Raw genomic sequence first — 21,474 nt, 5'->3', positions numbered from 1 at the left:
AGAGAGAGGCGCGCTAAGGTTTAATTAGAAAGGTATATCGAGTGTAAAAGATTAAAATAGAGAAAGGCCATATTCTTATAGTAAGAAGTATCGAAATATCGAAAAGAAATGAAGATAATATGCTAATTAGTGGTGTAAATCTTATATTATCTCCTATCGTAGTAAAATCTTTCGAATAATAAAATAGCTATTAGAGTAAGATATTAGACGATTTTAATTCGTTTAAATATATATTATTCGATATATCTTTTATAGAGACTTAATTAACTATAATTATCGTAGTAAATTCTCCCTCTTATAACGTTATTGTAATTTCTTCTCTTACTTCTTAATGTAGTAAGAATAATAGATTAAGTTATAGTAATATTCTCCGCTTACTAAGTAATAATTTAATATAGAACCGTGGAGAGTATATAACGTGGGATCTTAAAGAGTTAAGCTGTGTTTTTAATGATAATAGCCTTATTACCGCTTAATTTCTTCGTAGTATTCTCCGCATTTACCTATTATAGTTTCTCCTCTTACTCCTTCTTTTATAAAAAGAGTATTAGACTAAGTAGCTAGCTAAGTAGCTAACTAAGTAAATAACTAATATAACGTGAGATCTTAGAGAGCTAAGCCGTGTTCTTAACGATAATAACTTTATTACCGCTTGGTTTCTTTATAGTATTCTCCGTAGTATTCTCCGTAGTATTCTCCGCATTTATCTATTATAGTTTCTTCTCTTACTTCTTAATATAGTAGGGATAACGAGCTAAGTTACAGTAATATTCTCCGCTTACTAAGTAATAATTTAATATAAAACCGTGGAGAGTATATAACGTGGAATCTTGAAGAGCTAAGTCGTATTCTTAATGCTAAGGATCTTATTGCCGCTTAATTTCTCCGTAGTATTCTCCGTAGTATTCTCCGTAGTATTCTTCGTAGTGTTCTCCGTAAGTATTCTCCGTATTTATCTATTATAGTTTCTCCTCTTACTTCTTAATATAGTATTTCTATATTTATAGAATAATCCGACTAAGATATATAGAATATATTTATTCTTCTTTATTAAGAGAGAGGGAATATAAAGAGTAATTTAATATAGCTATTTATCTTCTTATTAATAGTAATAATTAGAATAATAATTAGAACTATAAGCGTCTCTATTCTTCTTTTTAAAATTATAATATAAAAGAATATTCTAAATTTTAAATCTTTAAATATTATAAAAATAAAATTCTATAATTATCTTTATTTATATATATATTTTAACGAGTTAGATAAGCTTAATAAACTTTATATTTATTCTTCTCTTAAACTCTTCGCTTACTCTTCTATTCTACTCTATCGCGATTCTTTTAAGTACTTTAAATTTATCTTTATCTAATTAAACTTATTAACTATTTATAAATAAATTCGCTTTTTAAATTATTTTAAATCTTTTTATTAAGATTAAATCTATTATTATTAACTCTCTCTAACTATAAATCTATTAATTATCTCTTTATATATTATAGAGTATTAATAATATATCTTAATAAACTTATAAATATTAAACTTATCGAAGTACTTTTTATAAGCTTATTATCTTTACTAATATAATTATTATAATTATTAATTAAATTTTTATATAAAGTACTATTAGCTCTTTTAATCTAATCTAATATATTAAAATCTTCTTTAAGATTAAGTTTAGTCTATTTAAGCTTATTTTCTTAATACTTTATATAAAGAATTATTATTAAAATATAAAATATCGCTAATAAATAATACTTCTAAGTATTATAATATCTTTTAATTATTAAAAAATATCGCTTATATATAATAGCCTTCGCGAGAGAATAAAGAATATTATAAGCTATTTAAGTAATTATAGCGTATTTAAACTTTAATTTCTTTTATTACTTTAAAATTAAAAGATTCGCTAGATTATTAAAAGAAGCTTTATAAAGATTAGAAGTAAGATTATAATTAGAATAATAATTAGAAGACTTATTATTTTATCTATATTACTAAAAGCTAATTATATTTATTCTTATTATCTAAATTCTTAATTTTAGATTTTATTATTTAATTAAGCGTATTTTTTTATTTAATTAATTTATTCGCTTAGCTCTTTATAATTAACTACTTATATTAATATTTTAATAATTTTAAAATATTCTTTTAAGCGCTTTTTAATAGATCTTTATCTATAACTTCTTTTTAATATTAATCTTTTAATTTAATTTCTTTAATTTTATATTATTATAATTTAAATATAAAAGCGTAATTTATTTATATAGATAGTTTAAATCTAATTAAGTTCGATTATAATAGATAATTAATTTCTCGCGAGTCGTCTTAAAAGCTTTAAAAAGTTCTTTTTTTTAAGAAACTCTCTTTCTTCTTAATTTTCTAAGCTCTTTATCTATATAATTAAATAAATAATTATAAATATTAAAGACGTAGTAAATTATAATCTTCTTTTCTCTATTTATTAATTTTATAAATTTATAAAAAGATCTAATAAGCTAAATTAAATATTAAATCTATTAGAAATTAATTAAAAATTATTTAGACATCTAGACTATAATTTTTATTTATAATTATTTTTTATTACTTAATCTTAAATAGATAGTTAATCTATTTTTTAAAAAGTATATAATATTAATATAAAGAAGTAGAGCGCGAATTAATATCTAATAAATTAAATTTTAGCGAGTCTTAATATTCTAAAAGAGCTTAAAAGAGCGTTTTTAATAATATTACTCTTTTTTAGAAGATTAATATTTATCTAATATTAAAATATTTTTATCTTAAAGTCGTTTAGCTTATAATATAAAAAAGATCTCTTTACGCTAGCCGCTAATATTAATATATATAATAATTTTTTAAATCTTAATATAATTAATAATATAATAATTAGAATAATAATAAGAAATATTATATTTTTATTAGAGTTATTAATAGATTAATTATACTTATTTAAACTTAATTCTTATCTTCTTTATTATCTTAGCTTCTTTAAAATTTCTTATTTATTAAAATAACTCTAATATTATCTAGAAGTTCTTTTAAGATTAATTAAATAATATATATTATATAGAAAATATATTATAAATAATTTAAGAATTTAAATTCTTTAATATTAAGCGGGTTCTTTATTATAAAAATAAAAAGATAAATAATTAAATCTTTAAAGAGTATATTATTATTACTAGCGTTATTAATTATAAATTTAAATATACGATTTTAAATCTTATATTTTATAAGAATTAAATTAATAATACTTATAAGTTTCTAACTAATATATTTATCTTCGATATATTTAAAGTCTATAAGAATCTTATATTATTATTAATTAATATTAATAAAAAAAATTAAGATTATTATAAATAATTAGTAGTTATAAGATAATTAATAATTTAGAATTAGAGAGACTTTAATATTATCGAATTAATAAATTCTTTAATAATTTTATCTCTAGCTCTATAGCTTTTTTTATTAATTAATTCTTTATAATAAATATTAATTTTAATTATATATTAAAGTTAAGATAGCGTAAGAGTTATAATATTTTAAAATTATTAGTAATTATAAATAAAATATTAATATTTATAATTTAGCGATAAAATTATTTTAAAAAGTCTTCGCGTATAAGCTTTCGATCTTCTAATATTATAAGAGAATTTTAATATTATCTTTTCTAGAGTAAATAGTAAATTAGATATTCTATTTATTATTTTATTTATTAATAATTTATATTATCTAATTTAGAAATATATCTAATTTTTATAATTATTAATTAGATTCGTTTATTATAAATTACTTAAATTAGATTTCTTAATATATTTCTTAAACTTAATATATACTATTATATCGCTTATTTTATAATCTATAAATAAATAAATTAGAATCTTATTATAGTAATAATAAATAATATATAACTTCTCGAAATCGATAAGCGTATATTCGTTAAATTATATTTATTTCTAAGATTTTCTAATTTCTAAACTCTAATAAATAGGTTAATAATCGCTATTAAATTTAAACTAATTCTATATAATCTATACTATCTTTATTTATTACTATATTTATTATTTTTTATTATTAATATTAAAAAGAAAGTAAGATTTATTACTATCTTTATATTAAAATATATTTATTAATATCTTATATTAAATATCGTTAATTAAGAAAGTTAAATCTATACTAAATAAAGATCTAATTAATATCTTAAAATTAAGATATTTAAAGAGAAATTAAAAGAGATATATAAATAAATAAAATATTAGAAATAAAATAAGATTAATATTTAATATATAAATTCTATCTTCTCGCTATAATAGAAACTTATATCGCTTTAATAACTTATATCGCTTTAAAATAATATATTACTATATTATTTTTAATATTTTAAATTAGAGATTAATTCTTTCTAATTAATATTATAATTAGTAATTATATATTTAAGAGTATATAATAATATTAATATAGAATTAATATTTAATTTTATTAATTTAAAACTCTAATTAGTCTAGCTATTAACGCTTTTCTACTTAATATAATATAATATATACTTTATTTACTTTAATATTAATACTTATTTATTATTATATTATTTTAATTATTAGAATTAAAAATTATATTTATTTAATTAATATTCTAATCGCTAATTATATTAATAAAAGTATATATTAATATCTTAAAATTATTAAATAAATTTTATTAGATATTAATATAGAATTAAAATTTAATTTAAACGCTTTAATAATTTAATTAACTAGATTAATTATTATTTAAATCTTCTATATATAGAAATTAAATCTTTTATCGCGCTAAGATTATTTTTAAATCTTAAGATCTTTCTTATTAATATAACTCTCTTTTATTTAAGTAATATTATAATATCTTTTACTTAAGCGTTAAAATATTAAAATATTATATTCTTCGCTTTTAATTAAATAGTTTCGTCTTTAAATTAATATCTTTAATCTTATAAAAATAATAATTAATTTATTATAGACGAAGGCGAAAAAGAAATAATATCTTCTTCTATCTTTAGAGTAGAAGAAGAGAAGAGAGTAAATAAATTAATTATAAGCTATAAACGGCTTAATATCTAAGAATAATAAATTAATAAAGTTATAATATTAAAATAAAGAGCTTTTCTTATAATTAATAAATATAAGATTAAATAGAAATTAATTAAATTAATAAGATTATCTTTAATAAATATATCGCGTATATAAAGAATATCGAAATATATAAAATATATATAAAATATAAGAGGGGGCGTATATATATAGCTATAAATATCTAAAGTATATTTAAAATATAGAAAAAAGCGCTTATATATAGCTCTACGATATATATTAATAAAAAAAAATTAATCTCTTTTTTTAATTAGCTTTCTAATTAATATTTAAACTTAATCTATCTTTAAATAATATTTTATTTTAATAAGATTTTAGTTATATAATATTAGTTAGCTTAATAATAAATATTTAATATTATTCTTTTCTAATTTACTCTCTTTTTTTTTAAAAATTCTTTTTATTATTATAATATTTATATTATAATATACTTATTTATTATAATACTATCTATATCTAAAAAAATAAAATTATTTTCTTTATATTCTATAATTAAATTAAATTAATAATATTATTTTTATAAAGTAAATATATATCTAATAGCGCTATATCTCTTAATATAATAATTAATTATAATATTAATTATAATTTATTAATATATAATATTATTATCTATTAAAGTTATTAACTCGATAATTATAAAAACTTAAAAAATTCTTAATAATTTATTAACTACTAATTTAGACTTATTTAAATTATCGAAGTAAAGTAAAGAATAAGACTTCGCGAAGATAAAGATTAGAAGATTATATATGAAGTTTAAAAAGTATAATTATAAATAAGAAAAGTGCATAGTTATATTAATTATATATATCTAAATTAAATAATAAATTAATTATATATATTAATTATATTATTACTAATTAGACTTTAAAGTTTATATATTAAAGAAAATTCGCGAATAGTAGAGATTAATAAATTTAATTATTTCTTAAATCGTATTTATTTAAATAATAAAGAAGATCTTAATTTATATAACTTTAAATTCGATTAATTCGCTTCGAATTTAATTCTCTATATTATATATACTTTAAGAAATTATAAAAATAAAATTAGCGAGTAATTTTAATAATATAACTTACTCTTTAATAATTATAAATAAAGAAAATTACTAACTAATATCTAGCGACTTAATTATATATATTTTATATAAAAAGAATTACTTTATAATTAAAAGATATATAGCTTTTTAAATAATTATAATAAGATATAAGTTTATAAATAATAATATAGTATTATTAAAGTCTAGACGTAGTTTTTATAAAAAGAAAATATATAATAAATAAAAGAAAAACTATTCTAAGTTAAGAATAAGATATTCTAATTATTATTCTATTTATTACGCTTAATTAATAATATTTAGCTATTATACTTAATCTAATAACTTTATATATTTTATATTTATAAAATAAAACTTTTTAAATCGATTTAAATATAGATATATATTTATAAAAATACTACTACTTTAATAAAAGAGGCTTCTTATTCTAAAATCTATATTAAATTAAAGATTATATTTCTATATTTAATAGCTTTAATTTCTATAGTTACTATTAATATCGCGATTAAATTTATATAATAATAATATATCTTTCTTATTAGCGAGTATTTCTATATTTGATAGCTTTAATTTCTATAGTTATTATTAATATCGCGATTAAATTTATATAATAATAATACGCCTTTCTTATTAGCGAGTATTTCTATATTCGATAGCTTTAGTTTTTATAATTACTATTAATATCGCGATTAAATTTATATAATAATAATACGCCTTTCTTATTAGCGAGTATTTCTATATTTAATAGCTTTAATTTCTATAGTTATTATTAATATCGCGATTAAATTCGTATAGTAATAGCACGTCTTTCTTATTAGCGAGTATTTCTATATTTAATAGCTTTAGTTTCTATAATTATTATTAATATCGCGATTAAATTTATATAGTAATAGTATATCTTTCTTATTAGCGAATATTTTTATATTTAATAGCTTTAATTTCTATAGTTATTATTAATATCGCGATTAAATTTATATAATAATAATACGTCTTTCTTATTAGCGAGATATCTCTATATTTGATAGCTTTAATTTTTAATAATTACTATTAATATCGCGATTAAATTTATAGTAATAATATAATATTAATATTTCTATATAAATTAATAAATAAAGTATAAAATAATAATCTTCTTATTAAGTATAATTAATAATCGTAAATAGTTAAAATATAATAGAAAATAGTAGATAACTCTTAATAATATTCGATTTTAAATCTATAGCTTCTTTATCTTATCTAGAAGTAAAGATATTTATATCTAGAATTTAAAATAAGTAAATTCTAATATATAGTTAATAAATATCTAGATATAAATCTTCTAGTACTTCTCGCTAAGCGTTTAACGCTTAAAAGAAGAATATTAATCTTTAATTACACTTATATAAATCTTTTAAAAAAAAGCTATATATTAATAGAAAGTCTTAATTTATATTAATTTTAATTATAAAGATAATTATAATTATAATTTTAAATATAATTAGATATATAAGTTATAAGACTTATTACTAGCTAGTAAATAAAAAATTAAATTCTATTAATTATTCTATTTAATATCTTATTTATTATAAAAATATAGAGTTATCTTTTAAAAGCGAAACTTTAAAGATAATAGTTAAATAATATAATATATATATAATATAAAATCTTATGAACTACGCGCTAAAAGAAAAGCTTTAGAATTATAAAATTAATTAACTTTTAATAGCGATAGATCTCGCGTAAAGCTTAAGCTATAGCTCGCGTTAATAATATATAATAAAAATAATAATAGCTAGAAGAATATATTATCTAGTTTTTATTAATACTTTAATATTATTAAAATAAAGGCGATATCTATTAAAGCGATAACGATATCTATTAAAGTAATAGCGATATTTATTAAAGTAGCGGCGATATCTAATAAACGCTTTATTATAACGCTTTTAAATAGATTATTATCGCGCTTAGTTTAAAATAATATTAACTTTTTAAAAAAGCTATTAATAATAAATTAAATATATATAAATTAAGCTCTTTACGCGATCTATCTATATATTAATTTAAAGTTATTAATAAATAAAAAATAAATATATAATTTAATATCTATATTATATTTTAAATATTATTATTATAATATTAAATTATTTAAATAGAAATCTAATATATAAAGAAGATAGTCTTATAAGAAGAAGAGTTAATATAAAAAAAAAGTCTTAGAGAAAAGAAAAAGCTTAGATATCTATCGCGTATATTAAATATTTAGATTATTTTAAATTATTTAGTTTATTTTAAATATTAATAAATAATACGCTTTCTCTTTAATTTTAAAGATTTAAATTTAAGCGAATTATATTTATTAAGCGCTATTATCTAATATAATCTTATCTACTTTTATAATATTTATAATTATTATTATAGCTTATATAGATTAAAAGATAAGATATCTAAAAGAGCGAGTTAATAAATAATTATTCTTATCTAACTTAATTAAAATAAAATTATTATAACTTATTAAAATTTTCGCGTATTTCATTTTTATTTTCTTTTCTTTATATAAATAATTATTCTTTTAATTTAAACTCTATAATTAAAATAGTATATAATATATATTCTCTTTATTTCTAACTTCGATACTTACTAGAATTAATATACTTTTTAATAAAATAAATATTAATTAAAATTAAGTATAGTTTAATATTTATAGATATTTATATAAACTCTTTAATTTCTTTATATATATCTATTAATTTATCTTTTTATAGCGATTAAAGTAGAAGATATTAAGTCTAATAATTTATTATAATAAATATTAAATATTAATAATAATAATAATATTAAAGAGTCTTAATATAGATTAATTAAACGATAATTAGATTTTTAATTAAAATAAAAAGCGAAGAATAAGCTTAATAAAAATAAAAATATTAAGAGATCGCGATAGCGAATAAATATATTTATATTTAAGAAGAAACTAATTAAAAAAGTAAAGAAAGTTAATATTTTAATTATTAATTACGCTATAGTTTATAATAAGTATAAAATTAGATATATTAATATATCGTAATTAAAATAGAAGTAAGCTTTTAAGAAAATTAGATAAAATATAATAGATAAATAATAAGTAATTTCTAATTCTAATTATTATTCTAATAAACTTATATTTTAATAATATTATATAAAAAAAATACGCGAGCGTAATTTAGAGAAAGTCTAGAGTTTCGCTTTTTACGCGAATTATTATATATATAAATAAAGATAAAAGCTCGAATTAAAAGAAAATAAATAATATCGAAGTTAAATAAAATATAAGTATTAAAAATAATTTTATTATACGCGCTAATAATTAAGTAAACTTTATCTTTTAAATTATTTAAAAGCGCGATATAGAATTTAATAATAAGCTTTATTATAGTTTAAATATAATAGTATTAACGCGTTAACTAATAAGTATTAAGCTATTATAAAAATCTTAAAATATTAAATATAATTATATTTAAAAGATAAAATTATAAATCTTTATTAATATATAATTAATTTAATATATAATAATAAAAAGTCTATTATAAAAGCTACGCTATTTAAGTTAATACTTTAATCTTAATTATTACTTTTACTATTATATAAGTAATATAAAGCTATCTCTTATTTAAGTATATCTAATTTTTAATTTTAATTATTATTATAGATATCGTTAATTTATTCTAGAATTATTAAATATACTTTTATATACTTTCTATATCTTATCTTTTTTTTATTAGAATAGCGATTAAACTCTAAATTAAAATAAATACTTAGAAGAGAAAAGTTTATAAGTACTTAATTATATAATTTTATTTCTTTTATACTTTTTATAATTACTTAAATAATTAATAATATATAATTATATCTTATAATTATATCTATAATAATTAATTAATTTAGTAATTAAATTATATAAAGATAAATATATTTTTATTTTTAATTTAAACGACTTAGCTAAGATAATTATAAGATTTAAATTCTTTTTCTATAATATAACTCGCTTTTTATATATTATATAAAGATAAATATTTATTTAAATAGAGATTATTAGAGCTAATTATAAAGCGTAATAATAAAAAATTTACTCTTAAACTAACGAATTAGAAAGACTTCTATTATCTTATATAATACTTTAAGAATAAATCTTTAAATATAATAGCGCTTTAACGAATTTTAATTAAGTATAATTTAATAAATTAGATATTAAAAAAAGAGCTTTAAAATTATAAGATTAATTAATTTTTAATAATAATAAATCTCGCGTAAAGCTTAAGCTATAGCTCGCGTTAGTTATATATAATAAATATAATAATAATTAGAAGAATATATTATCTAGTTTCTATCGACGTTTTAATATTATTAAAATAAAGATGATATTTATTAAAATAAAGATAATATCTATTAAAGTAATGATAATAGCGATTAAAGCGATTAAAGCGATAATAATATCTAATAAACTCTTTATTTTAACACTATATCTAGTACTCTAAAATAGTATTAACTTTTTTAAAGAGCTATTAATAATAGATTAAGTATATATAAATTAAGCTCTTCGCGCGATCTATCTATATATTAACTTAAAGTTATTAAAAGATAAAAAATAAATATATAACTTAATAACTATATTATACTTTTAATATCGTTATAATAATATTAGATTATTTAAATAGAAGTTTAATATATAAAGAAGATAGTTTAATAATAAGAAGAGTTAATATAAAAAAAAAAGTCTTAAAGAGAAAGAAGAGGGAAAGAAAAGCTTAGATATCTATCGCGTATATTAAATTTTTAGATTACTTTAAATTATCTAGCTTAAATTAAATATTAATAAAATACTTTCTCTTTAATTTTAAAGATTTAAATTTAAGCGAATTATATTTATTAAGCGCTATTATCTAATATAATCTTAGCTACTTTTATAATAATTATAATTATTATTATAATTTATATAGATTAAAAGATAAAAGATTTAAAAGAGCGAGCTAGTAAGTAATTATTTTTATTTAATTTAACTAATATTAAACTATTATAACTTATTAAAATTTTCATATATTTTATTCTTACTTTCTTATCTTTAAGTCTTATTATCTTTATAGAAATAATTATTCTTTAAATTAAACTCTATAATAATATACTTAAAATAGCGCGCGATATATATTCTCTTTATTTCTAATATCGATACTTATTAGAATTAACGTACTTTTTAATAAAATAAGCTTTAATTAAAATTAAGAATAGCTTAATATTTATAGATATTCGTATAAGCCCTTTAATTCTTTTATATATATTTATTAATTTATCTTTTTATAATAATTAAAGTAGAAGAGATTAAGTCTAATAATTTATTATAATAAATATTAAATATTAATAATAATAGCGATATTAAAGAGTCTTAATATAGATTAATTAAATAGTAATTAAACTTTTAATTAAAATAAAAAGCGAAGAATAAGCTTAATTAAAATAAAAATATTAAGAGATCGCGATAGCGAATAAATATATTTATATTTAAGAAGAAACTAATTAAGAAAATAAAGAAAATCAATATCTTAGCTATTAATTACGCTATAATTATTAAAAAGTATAAAATTAAATATATTAATATATTATTATTATAATAAAAGTAAGCTCTTAAATAAATTAGATAAGATATAATAGATAAGTAATAAGTAATTTCTAATTCTAATTATTATTCTAGTAAACTTATATTTTAATAATATTATATAAGAAAAGTACGCGAGCGTAATTATAAAGAAGTCTAGAGTTTCACTTATCGCGCGAATTATTATATATATAAATAAAGATAAAAGCTCGAATTAAAAGAAAATAAATAATATCGAAGCTAAATAAGATATAAGTATTAAGAATAATTTTATTATACGCGCTAATAATTAAGTAGATTTTATTTTTTAAGCTATTTAAGAGCGTAATATAGAATTTAATAATAAGCGCTATTATAGCTTAGATATAATAATATTAACGCGCTAATTAATAAGTATCGAGCTATTATAAAAATCTTAAAATATTAAATATAATTACGCTTAAAAGATAAAATTATAAATCTTTATTTATATATAATTAATCTAACGTATAATAATAAAAAGCTTACTATAAAAGCTACGCTTATTTAAATTAATATTTTAATTTTAGCTATTATTATCGCTATTATATAAGTAATATAAAGCTATCTCTTATTTAAATATATCTAATTTTTAATTCTAATTATTATTATAGATATCGTTAATTTATTCTAGAATTATTAAATATACTTTTATATACTTTCTATATTTAATCTTTTTTTTATATATCGCGAGAAGATAGCTTAAAGAAATATAGCTTATTATATTAAGCTATAATACTTTTAAGAGAATATTAAGAAATATATTAACTTTTCTAAATTAACGATTTAATAAAAAGACTATAATTATAATATATATAATTTTATATTAGATAGCGATATCGAAAATATATAATAGATATATAAAATTATCGTTAACGACTTTAATTATAAAGTATTAACGAATTTCGCGCGATTAATATTAGAGAAAGATAAGCTTTTCTTATTATTAGTAGATATAGCTCGCTTTCTTTTATATATATAAAGTAATAAAATATAATTATATTTAATTTTATATCTTATTAATTTAGCGTAATTATTAACTAGAATAATAATTAGAATAGCTACTTCTAAATATAGAAATCTTAATTAAGATATTCTATATATATATTATTTTATAATATAATATCATAGATATATTATATCGTAATATATATCGCTAAGATCTTATATTATATTAGATATAAGATTCTATAAATCTTAATAACTTATATTATTTTAAGAGTATAATATAATAGATTAATATCTTATAAATTTATCATAGCTTTCCGACTAAGATTCTTTAACTTATAAAAGAATTTTATTATAAAAACTTATTTTTATTAGCTATTATAGCGAGGACGTTAAGCTTATAAAAAACTCAAACTTTCTATAATATCAGCGACGTAAAGAAAACTTTACTATTATTAAAATTAAAAAATTATTCGAAGTCTTAAAGCTATATAGTAATAACTTTAATTCTCTAATTTTTTAATTATCTTAATAAAGATATAGATAAAGATTTCTACTATATTCTTTTCTTTAAATATAATCTTTACTATATAATTTAAATTCTTTCTTAAAGACTTATTATTACTCTAAATAATAACGAGTTTACTATATAATAAATAATTAAATATATAATAATCTAAATTAAATATAATAATTCTAAATCTAAAGAATATATAAGAGTTATACTATTTTAGTTATAATATTTCTAAAATAATATTAAATCGTTTTAATAAGATAATTAAGTATTAAAGTTCTTTTATATAATCTTCTAAAATAAGTTTTATTAAGACTATATATATAATATTAAAAATAAAGATAGATTTATTATTAATTAATTATAATCTATAGAATTATATTAATACTATCTTAAATAGCTTATTTATTTTAATAAAAGATATATTTATAAAGCTTAATATTAAAGCTTTAATATTCGAGAGATAATTAATCTTAATCTATTCTATTAATATAATAATTTTTCTATAAAAATCTAATTAGCGTTTATTTTATAAAGAGGCTTTAATAATAATAATATACGCGGATAGAGAGACGAAAGCGAGTATTCTTTCTATTTCTAACTCTTTAATTCTTATATATAAGACTTTTAGATCTCTAACGACGATTTAATTAAAAACGTTTAATTTTCTAATTCTTATAATAATTCGACGAAAATATTCTCCTTAACGTCGACGGCTTTTAAAATTATATTAACTTATTCTTTTATTAATAAGTCTATATTCTTATATAAGATACTATTATCGCTAAAACGATATCTAGTCTTTAAACACTTAAAATATCTACATTCTTTTTCGAATTTTATTTATTAATAATTTAAGATACTTATATTCTCGTATATAAAAAATTTTCGATAGTAATATTATTATTTCTTTTAGTAAGAAAAAGTATTACGCTAATTATTCGAGGGGGTAAAATTTCTATAACTATTATTAATTTTATTAGTTTCTTTTTTACTTTTTAAATTTAATGCATTATTAATAGCTCTATAGATTTATATCTAATACTTATAAAAAAATAACTAATTCTCGAAAAGTATTAAAAGACTATTCTAAAATTCGATATCTTAGATATATAGAGATTAATCGTTTTAGATTAAATATCTTATAAATATTAGTAAATTCTAAGAGAGCGATAGCTATAGAGAATCGTACGTAGAAATCCTCGAATAATTCCTTCTTATCTATTACTCTTATATTAAATTTAAAATTAAATATCTTAATATTTAATTTAGTAATCTTATTATATATTTCGAATATATTATCTAATTTATTAATTATTTCTTAGACGATTTAATATAAATCTAAGATATCTTCGTTTACTCTTATTTTAATAACGTCGTATATAGTAAACTTATAATAATTTCATATATAATCGATTTTCTTAAGTTTAATAGAGAAGATTATAGTATTTTATCTAAACTTCGCTTTAAGATATTAACGTTAGCTATTCTACTTATTTCGATTATTAATATTATAAAAATTTAAAATATCGAGATATCGTTTATTTAATTCTATATTCTTTACGCGATTCGTAATAGAGATATAATATAAATTTCGATAAATGCTATTAATAAGAATACTCGACTAACGAGATATAACCTCTATATCTTTTTTATCGAAGTTTTTTAAATTAGCTAATATAAGAGATTATTACTTCTTTAGCTATTACTCTTTACGTCTTAAGTCTTACTTAAGTTTCTTATTTTCTTTAATAAGTTCTATAATATTAATGCGATATCTATCACGTAAACCTCGAAGTCTATTATTAATTTCTTACTTATAGAATAATTAGCTATTATTATTATTTAGCTGAGTAGTAATTATTAATATCTTTATCTTAATATAAGCGATATTCTAATTAAGTTATTTATTTTATTATTAAAGTACCTTAATATTTCGGCTAGTAATTCGAAAGCTCTCTATTAGAGTTTTTAATCTATTATATTAAATATTAAAAGTATTAATAATACTTTTTATAAAATTCTATAAGTTAGTAATAAATATAAAGATTATAGTAGACTCTTTCTCGATAATATCTATAAGTTATACTTCGATATAATCTAAACTAGATTTAATAGTATATCTTCTAAAGATAAAACGCTTTCTCTTATATCGTACGAACAATATAGTAAGTATTTAAGACCTTCTCATCGAAGTTCTTAAGTTCTTCTAGACGGTGATATATCTATAACTCACACTTTGGTACACCAGGTCAAAGGCACCAAGGCATGCTTTGAGCTTTGGTGGTTGCTAGTCGGTCTTTCGAAGCGGCAATCCTGGCTTTGGACCTGGCAACGCTCTACTCAAGCTCTGCTCTCTCAGCTGCTGGTAAGGCGTTCTTCGTTACATCTGTACGTCTGCCTCGGAAGAGGTGTCGTTGCTGCTGAATGCTGCTCGGTTCAGCAGTGCTGCACCCAACACCTGATGTGTTGAGAAGATCCTTTGCATGAGATCTAGAAATGATATGCTGATGGGGGGTTGTTGCCCCCGCATTTTTATTGTGTTGTGTTGAGACGATGCATCGCTGCCACGGGCGAAGCAAGTCTGTATCGGAAGAGGAACGAATGATGAGTAGCAGGACTTGGGCTATATTTTAGGACTTCACTCGGTTTGAGAGTTGCAGGAGATGGCTAGGATACTGCTCGGGGGGGGAAGATTGTAAGTGACATATGGAACATAAAAGGAGCAAGAACAAAAAGTGAAAAGAATCAGAAACACCAATTTTTGACCAACCCAGGGTTTAGAACAACAAAAAGAAAAACCCTTATAGGGGATTTCTTCGGGAGTGGGAGATATTTTAGCAACGTCAAGGGCAAATCCAGAAGTGTCTTTGTGTCCTTGAAGGCTTCTTTTTCCACTTCAATTCAAATAAGACCAAGGCAAGCTGGGACCCATCGTCGGTGTTGTCGACAGACCTAATATTAACCTATGTTGATACTAGGAGAGACCATTAAGCATGCAGCTATGCAATCGTGGCCGACACGTGACATTCGTTCAGAGGCAAAATCCTGTCAGCCATCGACTCAGTCGGGAAGTTAGTGCCGAAATGAGGTATCTATGCTAACGAAAGTAATGGAGGACACTAGACTCTTACTTGCTAGCATGCTCAAGCTACCATTTTCGCAAAAGCTGGACCACGGAAGTCATACTGAGCTGCAGTGTCTCGCCCTGCAGACTTCAGACGACGACTGCAAAACCAATCATGCGGATGAGTGTCCGCGTGATGCTTCGTCCCCGGAGGTCTCGACCGCTCAAGAGAAGACCTGCTCCATTCTACGAAGCGGCGGTACGCCCATGATTTATGTGCCGTTTATTCCAGAGCATGGAAATCCTCCCAAAGGAAGAATTATAGACTATATCGCCAATGGCCTTGAATATGTGGCGATTTCTCATGTTTGGGCACACGTTCTAGGAGACCCCAAAGCAAACGTTCTTTCCATCATGTCAAATATTGCGACTGAAGCGCTTGAGCGCTGACCTGGTGTGGTCTTCGACAAGACGTGCGGCACAAACCGCGTTCTGGGTTGATACACTGTGTATTCCTGTCGATCCGGTCCGCAAAGAGCTCAGGAAACTTGCAATTACGCAGCTGGCAAATACTTTCCGTCAAGCCAGACAAGCAGTCGTGCTCGATGCGGATACACCGCGCTCTTCTAGGCGTTGTAGCAGAACAGAATTGGCAACAAGAATCCTGTGATCTGGCTGGATGAAAGGGCTTTGGACCCTCCAAGAGGCTGTGATGACCGAAAAGACCCCAAATTGCAGCAAATTGGATACCCACTTCCACGAAGGCTCGATTGAGTTCAATGCGGTCGCCAGGCGGAGCTGTCTTAGTCTTATCATACCGAGTCTGCCATAAAGCTCGTATACAGCGCCTTCCCACAATTCCAGGCAAGGGATAGGACGTATGCTTTCTTGAGCCGGGCACTTGAGTATCGGGCTACGAGCAAGTTAGAGGGTGAAACGATATTTCTGGCAACATTCATATATGTTCAGAATCCGAAGAGCGTTTGTGAGCGGCATAACAGCGGAGCAAAGGATGTAGGCGATGTATACGCTGATCGAACAATTCCCGGCTTCCGTCCTCTGTCACCGATCAAAATGACTGGCTGATGGCTCTCGCTGGGCGCCGGCTTCTCTGTTGGGCAACAACAGAAACAACGTCTTCAGTGATCCCCGGGCAAAGTGCGATGCCGAGGATCTCCACGTTCGATATGCTGGTTACATCGTCACTAGACATAAATCACGGCCCCAAACTCTAGACGAACTCACCCAATGTAACTATTACAGTGGCAATTTACAGGATACGGAGCTCAAAAGGGCGGATGAGGTCTCATGACGACTGTGAACACTCTGATAAGATGTCATCGGTAAACAAAGGCATTGAATTGGACAAGGTCATAAGGGAGCTCACTCTTCCTGCAACAGTCTTGAATCCAACAGAAAGTACAGAATCAGCACTTGTGTCTGTGACCGAAGAACGAGGAGGCGTCATATACGCAATGTTTCTAACGGAAGTCTACGTCAAAAAACCTCGCTTGGCAGGACTGGTAAGTGAGGTACGTCAGGGTTGGAAAAAGCACTTCATTGAGACACGTGAAGTTCTCATCGATTCAGCGATGGTGTATCAGGTGATTGGTTACCTTTTCGTCATCATTGCACGGCCCAGAGCCTCGATAATGCAAGCCTGTCGCATAAGCCAGTCAGTCGAAAACCTATCATCCATTACCACTCAAAACACCGCAAGTCGCGACTAGTTCGCCTACGACATGCGGCAAATTGCAAGGGTAGTCACTTTGCGTGGGACCTTTTGTTTCCAGATAGTTGCTCTACATGAGCTCTGTCTGACTTTGTCAGCTGTCTTCATCATTAAATGTGCTGCGTTGCTCAAGCCCGATTTGCAGTCTGAAGCCTACAGATGCACACCCTCTGTGCACTATCCACGCTCTTTCTCCAATCCCTTCTCACCGTTCCGACAACGGTACTTTCGCCGTCCGAATTCAGGAATGAAACCTCTATTGCATCACTAGGCGCCACTAACACCTCTTCAATTGTTCGTATAGGCTTGACTTCTCTTCCTTCATCAATCTCTTTGACCTTTGATCTCTTCGGTTCTCAAATCCCATCTTCTGCAGTCAACGCCGCCTTCAGCGGCGCCATCACTAGGATTCACCCTTTCCTCCAAAGTAAACCCGACGGACCCATCGCGAACGATGAATTTCAGTACCGTGCTGTTGGCGGCAGTGTACAGATTGGCGTTGAGGCCATTCTGCATCACGGAGTATCATGGCAGCAGTTGAATTCTGTGCTGCGTCAGGCATCCAGTTTCATGAATGGTGATCCGGGAGCCGGCCGGCAGCATATGCAAGAGTTATCATTCGAGATCATCGAAGACGGGACCAAGACGGGGGAAGGGCTCGTCTCATACCGCCCTTCCCGCGGCCTTCAATTCCGAGATCCTACACTGGTCAATCTGACGAACGCAAAGGACACAAAGCTCCTGTTGGCTCCCACGGACCCCTTATTAATTGCGCTAAGAGCAAACACCATGCCTTTCCGAATACCCGACACTCCCTTCGCCCTAACCTTCGACGTGCTCGGCGACGCAATCCCGATCTTATCGGTCTGGGCAGCCTTCGACGGCGCCCGCTCGCAGATCATTAGCCCTCTGGGTCAGCATCCCTCCTCGCCCATCCCTAACGACCAGTTCGAGCACGAGGAAGAAAGTGTTCGTATCACTGTTCTTCCCGACACGGGGATCATCATGACCTGGAAGCAGTTGTCGTGGATCTTGGGCGGAATGTACGCTTTCATGACCGGGACGCCGGAACATTACCAGCTTTTGACATGCGATATCGAATTCGTAGGCCATGGAAAGGTGGGGTCTGCGTCGGTGTGGTATTCCCGCGAGCTAGCTTGAAAGTGACGCAGAGAGCTCTGCTCAGTACGACAGTCTCGTTGCCTCAAGTCTCAAATAGCGGGAACCATTCCATTTCCCTATGCCGAACACACCAACCATCATCACCTTCAAACACCGTGGAATGTCCATTCCATGGCGCGAGCTCGACGTCGCAATCTGAGTTGGCTGGATCAGCTCGGCCCGTCATGCAGGGAACATGGTACAGATCCGGTCCCTGGTGACCACTTCTTTCGAGCCCTAGAAAGTGTCCGCATGACAATCTCTACCAATCTGCCTCACATCATGTCATGGAGTCAGCTCTATAACACTGTGTGGGGTCTGATGCTATTAGTGACTGGCGCTGACAGAGGAGACGAGCATGATCGGATCCTGACTTCCGACGTGGACGCCATGCTCGTAGGCAAGCTGGCGCGCGGGACACTGCGGTATACTGTACCTAGAATGGTGGATCTTAAAGAGGTAGACCGAGCTTCGTAGCGTAACTGTATAGACGATGCGAGCTGCCAGATCGGTTCACTCATACTTGAACCACTGCAGAGATCTGTCCTTGGGGGAGAAGGCCACACGACGTGCCAATTTGACGACTGTAACGCAGGGCCCACCGCGGTCATTGAAGTATGAAATTGGTTGTGAGCCCCTTTTTCTTGGTCAAGAGTGGCGGTCGTGCCTATCCTGTGCGGGTTCAAACCCAGAATAGCCATGTGACATGGGCCAGTAGCTAGAATAAGCCCCCATTGAAATCGTTTGCGTTTCCATGTCACCCATTTCCAGCTCTAGGAACCTGAGAACAAACCATAACCAGGGGCTAGAATCCAGTGTATGAGTACGGAATTGCGGCTCCCACGTGTAATTTGCCCAGAACATCTCGACAGTTGTTGATCTATCGCTTGAGCGCGTGACCGGCGCTTGCAAGTCATCCAAGCGAGAGAAGAAACCTCTTGAGGCGCAACATACGCAGAGAAGTGACCCGCGTGTCGATCGTTGAAAAGACAAACACAGACAAGATCCCGCCTTTGCCAGCCCACAATCGAACGCCATGAAACCACCACCCGCCCTCTCCTTTTCCGTGCTAATCCTCTTCACCATCACCACTCACGCCGCCCGCACCCGCCGAACCGGCAACGGCAACGGCAACGACCCATCCCCCGGCATCATCACAGTCCAAGATACCAAAACGATACACTGCACCCCCCTGCCCGGGCGCATCTCCCTCCACGCCTGCGCCGGCGCCATCCTCCGCCTCCCCATCGACCACACCGTCGGCACGTTCCACGGCGGCGGCGCCGACGACGGCTTCCGGCTCCCGGTCTCCCGGACGTACGGCGGGTGCGACGTCCTCGTGGGACTGCGCGGGGGCGGACCGGATCGGGATCGGGGGAGCTGGCTGGATGCCGGGCGGGCGGCGGCGGAGATGAACGGACGGTGTGCGGGGAGCAGGGGGGCGGTGCGGAGGTACGGCAGCGCTTGGGTGAATGTGGGGGAGTCTGGTCGGATACGGATTCGGTTGCGTCCCGCTGGTGGTTTGCGGGATGTGGATGGGAATGGAACGGTTGTGGATGTGGTGTTGTAGCTTTGTTTCAATGATGGGTCCTGACCGAAATGGCAATGTTTGTCTCCATCGAGTGTGCAAGGTACTTCTTGGCTCGTTTCGTCTCGCCACGAACATCAAAGCATAAGTGTACGTACAAAGGAATGATTGCCATAAAAAAAAGTCAAAGACATGAGCGGCAAGGTCGGCCAATGCTTCGGTTCGTACTTTGTCACAAAGCAGGAGGCTAAGAAACATAAGAACTCCGCGCTCTGGGTCTTAATCCAGCATCATCAACTGAGGTCGATGTTCGACGGCTGACTAATGCTGAAATTCTTACGGCTGAGAAGTGATATGATAGCAAGACTTGCTAGGTAAGAGCCACAGAATCGTAGCATTGTTTCCCTAACAATCATGCCCCTTATCACAACAAGGAGGTAGAGGCAAGGAGCCACAAGCTTCCAGATAGTATCAAACAGATCCGTAGACCTGGAAAAGATTTACTGGCAATGCTTCTCAAGACGCTTTGTCCTCGGCGTTTTGAGCTGGGCAAGGATCTGTCTCCGTGCAAGTATCAGCGTTCCTGGCCGAGACAATCTCGGCGATCACAGTAAAGTGTCGAGGCTCCCATAGAGCAATTTCGTCGTTGGCTACCATTGGGTGACGTGACGTTAGCCCAATACGATTGAAAGTAGCCTACTGGCGCAGTTTAATAGCAGCATTA

General features: G+C 26.3%; 2 protein-coding genes across 2 annotated transcripts; both read left to right on the top strand.

Annotated features, from left to right (window-relative positions):
- Positions 1–16,404: 16,404 nt before the first annotated feature.
- On the top strand, positions 16,405–19,699 carry HO173_002658 (uncharacterized protein; the record flags this gene model as incomplete). The annotated part of the gene is made up of 4 exons (XM_037304590.1): positions 16,405–16,745; positions 16,801–16,964; positions 18,366–19,195; positions 19,256–19,699. The coding sequence occupies 4 exons, from the start codon at positions 16,405–16,407 to the stop codon at positions 19,697–19,699; spliced, it is 1,779 nt and encodes a 592-aa protein (XP_037168683.1).
- A 559-nt stretch (positions 19,700–20,258) lies between these two features.
- HO173_002657 (uncharacterized protein) lies at positions 20,259–20,792 on the top strand (the record flags this gene model as incomplete). The annotated part of the gene is made up of 1 exon (XM_037304589.1): positions 20,259–20,792. The coding sequence occupies one exon, from the start codon at positions 20,259–20,261 to the stop codon at positions 20,790–20,792; it is 534 nt and encodes a 177-aa protein (XP_037168682.1).
- Between the last annotated feature and the right edge of the window lie 682 nt (positions 20,793–21,474).

This window comes from Letharia columbiana (assembly GCF_014066305.1).
Source record: "Letharia columbiana isolate WasteWater2 chromosome Unknown Sc0000005_s0, whole genome shotgun sequence".
NCBI classification, from domain to species: Eukaryota; Fungi; Ascomycota; class Lecanoromycetes; order Lecanorales; family Parmeliaceae; genus Letharia; species Letharia columbiana.
The sequence above is the reverse complement of the archived record's forward strand: the minus strand, read 5'-3'. Positions and strand labels throughout refer to the sequence as shown.